General features: G+C 37.5%; 1 protein-coding gene across 1 annotated transcript; it reads right to left on the bottom strand.

Annotated features, from left to right (window-relative positions):
• Positions 1-6,562: 6,562 nt before the first annotated feature.
• On the bottom strand, positions 6,563-9,588 carry LOC122022891 (protein DEFECTIVE IN EXINE FORMATION 1-like). The gene is made up of 6 exons (XM_042581002.1): positions 9,428-9,588; positions 8,555-9,060; positions 8,390-8,460; positions 7,512-7,768; positions 6,690-6,871; positions 6,563-6,571 (listed from the first exon to the last, which is right to left on the bottom strand). The coding sequence occupies exons 1-6, from the start codon at positions 9,570-9,572 to the stop codon at positions 6,563-6,565; spliced, it is 1,170 nt and encodes a 389-aa protein (XP_042436936.1). The 5' UTR covers positions 9,573-9,588.
• Positions 9,589-11,805: the final 2,217 nt, after the last annotated feature.

Raw genomic sequence — 11,805 nt, 5'->3', positions numbered from 1 at the left:
ACTGCTGATTAGCTCTTCGGCAGTCTGCGGTCTATTAACTCCACCGGCCACATTCAGAGCTATCTCGGGTCTGAGCATCTTCAGCATAAGTCTGACCCTTTCTCTTTCTGTGCTGACCAACTCTGGGCATAGGCGCGCTAGATGGTTGAATCTCTTCACAACTTCATTAACTAGTAGGTCACCTTGTCGGAACTCGGTGAACTCGTCATAGTGCTTGTTGGTCACACGCATGTGGAAGAATTCTTCAAAGAATTCAGCTTCAAAATCCGTCCATCTCATTTGGTTCACTTGTCTTTTTGCTTTAACTCGGTCCCACCACATTTTTGCATCTCCAGTAAGGCAGAATGATGCACACTTGACTTTCTCATGCTTTGGTTAGTCCAAAAATTCTACTATGCTTTCCACAGTCTTGAATCAAGCTTGAGTGTCCCATGGTTCACAATTACCAGAGAAGGCTTCCGGCTTCAGTCTCTGCCACTGAATCAGGTACGCCTCCTGTCTGATCCCTGGGGCAGGGCCCACGGGTGGTACTGGCACAGCTGTAGGTATGACTGGCATTGTCTTCAGATTCCCTGGTGGGGTAACAGGATTCCCCTGCTGATTCATCAGAGCATTAATCACTTGCTGCTGTTCCGTAACCTGACGCTGAAGTTCGGTGACTACATGCATCATTCCTAACCAGGCTAGCATAAGGTCATTATCATTCTTAACAAGGCTTAACATAAGTTATCATCATTCCTTATCATACTTAAAAGAATAGAGTAGGCATAAAGATGCCATAGAAGTTCTTACTTGGAGCGGCAGGATGGAGGCTTGATGTGTGTGTAGTGGAAAGGCAGACCTGCTTTGATACCAATCTGTAATGCCCGCCCCTCTACTACTACTCTAGAGAAGGAACGGGGTTACATACTTAAAACATACATACATGTATACATATGCATATAAAATCATGGCAGCGGAAGTGGAGGTTAAAATTTAATTTGATCATATGCATATGGACTAAACATGACATGTGAACCATATAATCATATAACATAGAAACATGCTTATCATGCTAATCTCTTCAATCATAACATGTGAATGTACTAGCATTCATGCATATAACTTGATTTATCATCAACTACTTAAAACACGATTCATGATATCATAAGCATACCAACACGAAACAAAGAACATAAGTGCATAAGCTAACCATGCTGGTTCAAGTAGTTATCAAAGCATCTAGCTAAACATAGTTCACATGAAAGGTCAAGACATATATATATATATATATATATATATATATATATATATATAATTTCTGAAATACAAAGGGATCTATTCCACCATGCCACTTCCACACACATTCTTGCCCTTCCTGCTGCTCCTCTTAGTTTAGCCACTCTTTTCCTTTTTCTGCAGTACAAGGAAACATAAAACTATAAGCACATAGACTTAGTAAGTTCCTTTCCTACTCACAAAAATCATAAATCATACATAACATAAAGTATTAACATGTTCACTTGGCAAGTCAAAACCTAGCATGTGAGAGCATAAACATAGAATGATATCATAGAATGTGAGAGCATAAACATAAATCATAACATAGCATGTGAGAACATAAACATAAAGTAGTAACATGATCATATAAATATCATAAACATATTTTCAAGAGCATCTTAAATAAGCATAAAGGAAACCATATAACATGAACTTGTAGATGCAAGATGTTCTTTGAAAACATGTATCATGAAATGAATATATGCAAGATGTCCTTTTGAAAACATATATCATATACATACTTAAACATAATCTTAACATGAGGGCCCGACTTATACCACATACATACATGAATGCGCACATCCTAAGTAGATCCAAGGTAGCTAATCTTGAACCTACTAGGAACTAGGCCCGTTTCATAGACCATCGACCTAGGGGCAACTTAGGAGCCCATCCCTTTTACTAGGCCGGTTTCATAGACCATCGACCTAGGGGCGCTTATGGAGCCCACCCTTGGTACAAGTCATACAAAAGTAAAATAGCATATCATGTTTCTTATCATATCATACATATCATGTTCTTGTCATATCATGGCATATCATGTTCTTGTCATATCAAGAAGAGTGCTTTTGATCCCAACTTAAGGGAAGCATCTTTTAGGTTTTTCATCTTACATAAGTCTTTCATAAACATATCATGTTCTTGTCATATCATGTAACATAGCATGTTCTTGTCATATCATGAAACATAGCATGTTTTTAGCATATCATGATAACATAAAGTGCACATAACCTAAAGCATATCATAAGGAATCATAAGTGCACATAACATAAAGCATTTAATAAGGAATCATAACATGATGGCATGTGTGTACATAACATAAAGCATATCATAACATAAAAGTTCATACCATATCATATAGAATCATTATCATGCATGGTTAGGGTTTTGAACTTCCTACAAACCTTAAAACCTAACTTGGCCGAACCATCAAAAGCATGAATCCTAGGTTTTCAAGCAACATAAAACATGGAAATCAAATACCTAAGTTTTCATAATACTTAACATAGCATGTAAGACCTTTAGAAACCCTAGGTAGCTTTTAACCTAATCTCTTTTTTTTTTTCATCTTCTTGGCCGAACCCTAGTAGCATGGTTCTCAATCTTTTCTTCAACATGAAGCATGAAAAATCTTAAACTAACATCATATAGTGGGTGACATATAATGAGGATTCATAAACAAGCATAATTAGGTTCTTAGATTTCCTCTAATTCCTTTATTCCCTCTTGGCTGAAACCTTAAGAGCTTGGTTCTAGATGTTTAAGCAACATGAAGCATGAAAACTTTAATCTAACATCATGTAGTGAGTTACAAACCATAAGGGATCATAAGCAAGCATAGGTTACATTTTAAACTTTCTCTAAACCTCTTTATCTTTTCATGGCCGAACCCTAAAGAGCAAAGTTCCAAGATCTAAGCAACATCAAACATGAAGAACCTTATGATGGATCGAAAGCGCTAGAGGGGGGTGAATAGTGCTCATGGCTATTTTATCGATTTAAAACACAGAGTAGAAACACAGCGGAAAGTAAAAGCAAACACACAGAGACGCAAGTGTTTTACTTCGTTCGGAGCCTATAGCGACTCCTACTCGAAGGCCTGCGGTCCTTGACCGCTTTCGGTGGGCAACAACTATAATATCGGAATTATTACAAGCTAGAAGCAATTACAGTTAAGTACAAATAAGAAAGTTATACCAACGAACAAGAAGATGGAAGAGCTTTGGAGTTCTGGTTCGTTGTGGCAGCAGGGCGTTGTTGAAGCGTACGGAGCACACAAGAGCGCAGAACTTCTATTCGGAATTCGATGATTGAGCTGCACCTCGAGGCCTCCTTTTATAGCTCTGCAAGGTCTGATCCAGATCCCCAAGTCTCGGGATCAGTTTTGACCCGAAGCGGATCGGTCGACCGATCCTCACGTTCGATCGACCGATCAGATGACCTCCACCGCATCTAATCCGTCGATCTGTCGCTCCGCTTCGATCTGGTCAAACTCTATCCCTGCGTTCAGTCGACCGATCCTAGGGTCCGGTCGACCGATCAGTCTCCTCTGACCCGCACACCTCAGCTTGATGCAATCGACAATCCCAGGTTCGGTCGACCGATCCCGAGGTCCGGTCGACCGATCCCTGGTCGAGCCCGGTCCGGCTTCTGGAGATCTGATCTGGTAGCTTTGAGGTTCGGTTGACCGAATCCAAGGTTCGGTCGACCGATCCCGGTCAGTTCTAACCCTGCACGAAAATATTAGTTTTCTGCAAAACAGAGTTAGAACACAAAAAGATAATACGATAATTAAAATTGTCAGTCATCGGACTGACCCGCACACCTCAGCTTGATCCAATTGACAATCCCAGGTTCGGTCGACCGATCCCTGGTCGAGCCCGGTCCGGCTTCTGGAGATCTGATCTGGTAGCTTTGAGGTTCGGTTGACCGAATCCAAGGTTCGGTCGACCGATCCCGGTCAGTTCTAACCCTGCACGAAAATATTAGTTTTCTGCAAAACAGAGTTAGAACACAAAAAGATAATACGATAATTAAAATTGTCAGTCATCGGACTGACCGGGTCTGACTTCAAGTTTCCGACTAGAAACCCTAGGTCGACCCGACGCCTACTGTTCCCTCTACGGGGAACGCGTCCTCACCTACTCCTCTCAGGAGATTTACCTGTTGCCAGTACGATCCTCCAGATCGACTGGACTTTTGCTCAGCGTCCGATGCTTCCGGTCTTCATGCTGGATGTCCAATCCTCAACCCATCCAGACTTCCACCCGGTTCGCGACACCAGAATTTTAACCTAGGGTTACCACCCCCTAGGATTTTTGCCCGAAGTGTCGACCCGTCAAGACTTCCCGCATAGGGTTACCACCCCCTATGGCCTAGGGTTACCACCCCTAGGGTTTTTCCTTGCCTAACCGCAGTTAGGACTTTTCTCCACCTAGGGTTACCACCCCCTAGGACCTAGGATTACCACCCCAGGGTTTTCACCTGCCTAACTACAGTTAGGACTTTTCTCCACCTAGGGTTTTCACCTGCCTAACTACAGTTAGGACTTTCCTGAAATACTCAATCATTCACATCAGATAACAATTAGACTTAATTTTGAATCCCTTTGCCATTATCAAAACTAAGGTTCGATCGTCGGATGCTTTCCGCACCAACACCTTAACCTAACATCATGTAGTGAGTTACAAACCATAAGAAATCATGTACAAGCATAGTTTGCATCTTAACTTTCTCTAAACCTCTTTATCTTTTCATGGCTGAACTCTAAAGAGCAAAGTTCCAAGATCTAAGCAACATCAAACATGAAGAACCTTAACCTAACATCATGTAGTGAGTTACAAACCATAAGAAATCATGTACAAGCATAGTTTACATCTTAACTTTCTCTAAACCTCTTTATCTTTTCATGGCTGAACCCTAAAGAGCAAAGTTCCAAGATCTAAGCAACATCAAACATGAAGAACCTTAACCTAACATCATGTTGTGAGTTACAAACCATAAGAAATCATGTACAAACATAGTTTACATCTTAACTTTCTCTAATCCTCTTTATCTTTTCATGGACGAAACTTAAAAGAGTGTGTTTCTAAGTTTTTTCTTTTTTTTTTAAACACATGAAACAATAAAACTTTAACAACCATAGATAACCAAAAACTAATAGATGACATGTTTCCAAATTTACTCACTACAACAAAAACTGCAAATGACAACGGATATTATCCGTTGTCGTAGGGTAAAAAAACCATTGTAACTGAGGGTGTTGTAGAATGTATTGCCCTACGACAACGGTTTTGAATCCGTTGTCTTTGTAGACATTTGACAACGGTTTTTATCCGTTGTTGTTTATATGCCCAAAATTTGGCTATGAAGGATACGACAACGTTTTAAAACCGTTGTGGTAGATAATTTCAACAATAGAAATAAACCGTTGTGGTAGATATGTTTTACAACAGATATAAACTGTTGTGGTAGATAATATTTACTCGTTTTGCTTTTTTTAATATAAGCAAACCACCAATACAAACTAAATATTTACTACATTAAATCCAAAATAAACATCCATATATAATTCATCTTGTAGCCACACATATACAAAAATCTACAAAAATGAGTTGTTACTCATCAAAATACACATGTTTTCCATTACTGTTCTCCATATACATTAAATCACATGTTTTCCATTTGATGTTCTCCATATGGCTTTTAATTTACAAATTAGCAAGGCAAGCTACATCCTAACAAAGCTCACTTCTTGCATAAAAAAAACTCAAGCCTCACGAATTGCCTGACCTGCAAGAGAAAAATTTAACAAAACTTATCAAATTTCAGAATTCCATATTATAGTCTACATGACAACACGAATTTTTGGAAAACAAGCAATACAAGATAGAACAGATATTAGGTGTTGTTTCATGCTACACAAGTCCAACAAAACGATACAAATCAGTGTGTATCAAGAAACAATCGACAACATCCATTCACGCGGGACAAAATTCCATTATACTCAACACAAAAGGAGGAATGATCTTTTCTTCCTTGAGAATTATACCTCCTTGTCACTCGTTTGATGAAACTAACATGCAGTATATAGAGCGAACTATTAAGAAATCAAACTGCAGTATATAGATGTTTTCTATATCAATATACTATGGATCATACACGAAATGCCTTTACAAGTTCTTCATTTCATTCTCAAGCAATCACTAACATGCATAGGGCAAGCTCATAGAGTAAATCAAGGTTTCACATCTGCCTCAGAACATGCTTGTTTAGTGAAAGGTATTTCATTTGGTAAAACATGCTTGCTATAAATCTCTATGAACAATAATATTTTAATATTATCATACAGAACACTGTGAAATGCAGATCTCAGTATTAGTGGAGAGAGAAAAATGGCAATCCAAGTCATATTCATGCCACATGAACAAAATGACATTTAGTATTATAACACTATGATTCTCTATATAAGTTCCATCGGATTTGAAATTCTTTGTTCAAATCAAAATATTTAAAAAAAATACTATTTATCCTACATGGAGTATATACAATCAAATCCAGCATAAATATGCACAAGTACAGGTAAGATCACCTTAAGAAGAAATGAATCAAGTTTAAATGGCATCCAGATAAAAATGAAATTAACTTACCTGTGGTATTAGACTCTTAAGATGCACTTCCCAAATTTCTTCTCCTTGTGCAGTCCATGCTGCAACATTTCCATAACTGTCAACCGTCACTATTTCAATTTTGCCATCATCATTAATATCAGCTGCCACAACTGGTGCTTGAATCTCAGCCATCTCAAGAGAAAATTTGTTTCTCACTTGGCCTACACGAGATTACTTTCAAAAATAAAATCAAGAAATCGAAGCTTTGTGCTCGGTTCTGATAATTTAAGATTACATAATTGCATATTTGAGATAGAGAAAGAGCAAGAGACATGTTAATAATATCCTTTAAATTTACATTGTCTTCTCTTTTTGAAAATGAAATACAAGAGATATTAATGTCACATAAGTGTCACATATAGGAAAGTCTTAAGTAAATAAAGGCACGAGTTTGCCATTAGACCTAGTCTATTTCAGTTCAAGATTAGTGAAACTTGGTGAGGACCCTAATTCCCAAACATATACCACAAACTCTAATGTCAGCAACTAAACTAAATCCACCCTTAGGATACACAACCACAAAATTTGATCTCATGTCAAATTCCTATTTCTGCTAAATAATTCACTGACTTCTATTCAGAGAGGTTTCAGTTTGTATTCTAAATTTCTACAAGTTCTAACAGAAAATCCTACTCAAACTGCAAAATTTACCACGATAGTAAAGATGCAATTCCTCCAATATATATTGGGTAAATTGCAGTATATAAACATGAAGATGTTGCAGTTAATAACATTACAAAGAACACATTGACTTACCAAAGATAATAATTACAACTATAAAATGAAACCAAAAAAAATTACCATGATGATCCAAAATATAAAACAAGCCATAGGAAGTGCCAACAAGAATGTCCAATTTTCCATCACCATCCAAGTCAACCACAGTAGGAGAAGAATAAACATATGCACGGAAATTCCCCGAATCGACACTTAAATCAAGATCTTGAATCCATTTGACTTGCTTTGTATCAAGGTTGAAAACTACAATCCCACTTGCTACATATTTTTCAATGTTGATACCCCCTAACTCAGCTGAATGCTCTGGATTATCATAATACCTGCCAACTTATCAACTGTAATAAGAAAGAATTGAATGCACAAACAACCTTAGATATATATGACATTCACCAAAAAAACCAGTACAAATGCATTAAATATACAAGAACAAAATGATAGTAGTATCTCAGTTGAATACAACCATAGTTTGGGCAGATGAAGAATCAATTAGACAAGCCAACATTGTGAGAATCATGACCTAAGACTAAGACCAGTAAGAATAATTACACACGGTTCGCATACAACCATTAAATTTCTGAAAATTGCATGAAAAGCAGTGTAAAAAAGTATGCTGATTCTTCTTGTAATAAACTTCCATCAATATTGAGTTGTTATTGTAACATTGTAACCTACATAAGATTAATATATCATATGTCAGATGTAGAAAGTATCAAATTAGTCTATGACTTTGGCACCAATTTTCATTTCAAGAAACAGAATGTCTAGGAAGATGATATCATCGTACAAGAAAACTTTTTAAACAAAAAGCAGAGAAGTTGCTTACCACAAACTTTTCCACAAAATAATTACATCCAAAAGAAAGTACCAGAAATAGTTTTCGTATCATTATGGGCAATTTTTCATGTAAAAATACCACAAATGTATAAAGTAAAAATTCTTACTCGCGGTCAAAGAAGTATGAAACAGCCACAACCATTTCTTTAGTACCATCATTATCTATGTCAGCAATTACCTTCATAGAATATTAAAAATGTGGGTCAAGCTTTTAGGAATTAAATTCCCTGATTTTTTCCTTTTTCTGTATGATCAACTCCAATGGAACTTACTGGAGTGCAAAGTATGTGTGAATCTATGCTAACATAATCTTCTGCTGTCTCATGGCTCTCTTCTGTCCAATTTTCATCCCCCCACATTGATTCATCAATATAATCATCATAGTCATAATTATACTCATCAGCTAACTCATCTGTATCTCTAAACAAATCAAAAGATGAATCAGCTTCTTCTTCCAGTTCTTGGTCATTTTCCACAGTTGCTCCTTGCACTCCATCACCAGTGTTATGGTCTTTCGAATGTCCATCGTGGGCCCCTTGATTATCAATTTCTTCAAGAAGCTTTCTTTGCATTTGTGTTTGATTTTCCTCTGTACCATTTTCCAATGAAGCGTCCCTTTTGATTGTGTCATTAAGATTGCTTGACACTCCATTGTATTGACTAGTTTGGGCAAAATCAAGTTTTCCTCTGTCCTCAAGCTTAGATGTATTCATTGAGAGGTTGTTCACAATGTTTGTAGAATCATAATTATTTGACCCATTCATGCTCCCATTTATATCTGGATAAAAAGCAACAGCATTTTCCTAATTTGATTCATAATCAGAATTTCAAAAAGGAATATGTGATACTTGGAATATTAGTTTATAAACCCATATGCTAATTTCTCAATCATCGTATAACATACTTACAAAATTTGACATGTTAATCCTAATATATTTACCATAGCAAAGTTATTTAAGACATCTTAAATATGTTACAGGAGTTGCAAAACACAGTGTTTCACATTTAAATATGTATAAAAATGCAAACGCAAAAAGTTCATGAACAACAACAATCAGCACAATTATAATATGGCTAATTGGCCAACATCCTCAGGAAATAGAAATAAAAGCAAAGGTGATTGCAGTTGGGTTGTGATCACATATGAGATATTGAGTTCTTAGCAGAAGCCTCCTTGGAAATTGAATCATCATGGACATCTGGATGTGAACGATCCACTGGATCTGGATCCAAGCCAGCATACCAGTTTTTATGAACCTTTCTACGAGGTACTTCTAGTTTATCCATCATCAGATAGCCAGAGACCCTATTATAGCCACCAAATTTATGTCAACGTGCAGCAATCCACCAAACAATTGTTGAAGCTACTTACTTGAAAAAATTTACAACTCCATCATAGGTAGCTAACGTTATTTCTCTTGTACCATCCTTGTCTATATCATATAAGAGAGGGCTGGAATGGACTGTCGATTGGTGAAAAGCAGGCCATCCTGATGAATTTGGAATTTTCACATCAATGGAAACTATATGCTATTATGTGTTGAGTAACTACAAAAGGCATACAAAGGAGCTACCAACAAGATATTGAAATTTATAAATAAATGACTAGATAACAGAAATAACATTAAAGAGAAACCTAGAATTTTATCACCATCAGAACCCTCCAATACTTCGAGGTAATGGACAAATGATGGTACCACTATCTCTAGCTTGCCATCACTGGAGTTGCAAGAATACAACAATAAGTCAACCTCTCAATTAGCACAGATTCGACTGTGTCCACTATTCCAATAAAAGTGGCGAGCCATGCAAGACCTAGAAAACATATCCGAACACACTATTTCGACCAATAAAAGTGAATAATAAATAGAAATCGATTCTTAAAACCAACACCTTCAGAGATCAAACACCACAAACTTTGACATATGAGCAGGTAAAGGGCATGATGAAACAAATCAAAAGCTAAAAAGAAGAAGAAAAGAGAATGTTACGCTTGCAAATATAAGCATAGTGGAATCAAAAGTAGGTTTCGTTTTTTGAGACAAAATTTATGAACGAAGACAAGACCTAGGTTATAAATCTACCTTGACTATGGCTCTAGCACAAATCCAAAGAACACAAGACCTAAGTTATGAATCGACGGAGTAGGAGTGCCACCTTTGGCGAAGAAATACACCTCGTCTGATCAAAAGGTTCCACGAGTGAAAGAAGCAGCAGTGGAAGGTCAGAGGGCCTCGTCGAACTCAGAAACCCGCTCACCAAGAAACGAGAGGAGCACACCGTCGTGGAGGAAGATCCAGCAGAGGCTTGAAGAGATTGTATGAGGAGAGGGAAAGAAAATTGCCTTAGGTTCGGGAGCGCGAAGGAAAAACACGGCGCCGAAAAGAAAACAGCGAGGGAAGGGAAAACAGCGAGGGGGGGAAAATGACCAAATTCAATTACAACGGTTTTTTCAAAACTGTTGTTGTAGCCACTAAAAACGCGGATAAAGACAACGGTTTATAAAACCGTTGTAAAAAGTGTTGTCATTTTAAAAAAAATCGCTCAATGACAACAGTTTTGTCAAAACCGTTGTCTTTTATATTTAATGGGGAGCTCAAAGACAACGGTTTTGGCAAAAACCGTTGTCTTTGAGCAAATACGCAACGCTTTTTCTTAAAACCGTTGTCGTAGGGGTGTTGTCGTTTGCAGTTTTTGTTGTAGTGACTTATCATGGCCGAACCCTACAAAGTAACTTCCTAGGTTTTTCAAATAATTTTTAAGCATAGAAAACATGAGAGCTACTTGTACTGTAGGTGAGGGGGATACTTACATCCTCTCACTTGATTTACTAGGAGAAGTAACCTTGCTTGTGAAGCTTTCCCTAGAGAGAAAATCCCTTTGGTTGGTTTCAGCAATGGTGAGGAGAGGGACTTGATTTCGGTGGAGAGAAGGAGGAGGAGGAAGAGGGAAGAAAAAATGAAGTTCTCTTTCCCTTTTTCCTATTTATTCTCCATGAAGGAAGAAGGCAAAAACCAACTTCTCATTGAAAGAAGAAGAAGTAAACTTAAACTTTTCCTTCTTAGTGAAGAGAGCCTTCACTTTCCTTACCTTTAACTATCTTGTCCCTTTCCTTCCTAACAGCACACCCCTGCTGGGGCTACTGGTTATGACATTCATGCATCTAACAAGAGGTCCAAGGTTCAAACCTTGGTCTTGTCTCTTTTTGGTTCTATTTTTATTTTATTTTTGGAAATATTCATATAAGGCTTATTCTAATCATGCAACAATTCACATAAAATGACTAGGGATCCTATGGGTGTTACAAGTATATGGTTTCCTTTCGCATGGATCTTTTGGAAAGGAACTTGATGTTTTCCGCTGCGCATTTGTGTAACGCCCGCCCTCCCTGCTAACCCTAAGGGACGGGGTTACGATACTCTACGTACATATTACAGCGGAAGACTTAAAATCATTTTTCTTGGTTTAATAAAAATCGAACTACACTAATATAGTTTCCATAACATGATAACAAGTTAAATAA

The sequence above is a fragment of the Zingiber officinale genome, chromosome 9B (assembly GCF_018446385.1).
Source record: "Zingiber officinale cultivar Zhangliang chromosome 9B, Zo_v1.1, whole genome shotgun sequence".
Classification (NCBI taxonomy): Eukaryota; Viridiplantae; Streptophyta; class Magnoliopsida; order Zingiberales; family Zingiberaceae; genus Zingiber; species Zingiber officinale.
Note: the sequence above shows the minus strand (reverse complement) of the source record. Positions and strands in the feature narration are given on the sequence as shown.

Coding starts and splice junctions, on each gene's coding strand:
- LOC122022891 (XM_042581002.1), bottom strand. CDS start 9,572: ATGATGGATAAACTAGAAGTACCTCGTAGAAAGGTTCATAAAAACTGG. Junction 8,461..8,554: donor CACACATACTTTGCACTCCA/GTAAGTTCCATT, acceptor TATTCTATGAAG/GTAATTGCTGACATAGATAA. Junction 7,769..8,389: donor TCATACTTCTTTGACCGCGA/GTAAGAATTTTT, acceptor ATAAGTTGGCAG/GTATTATGATAATCCAGAGC.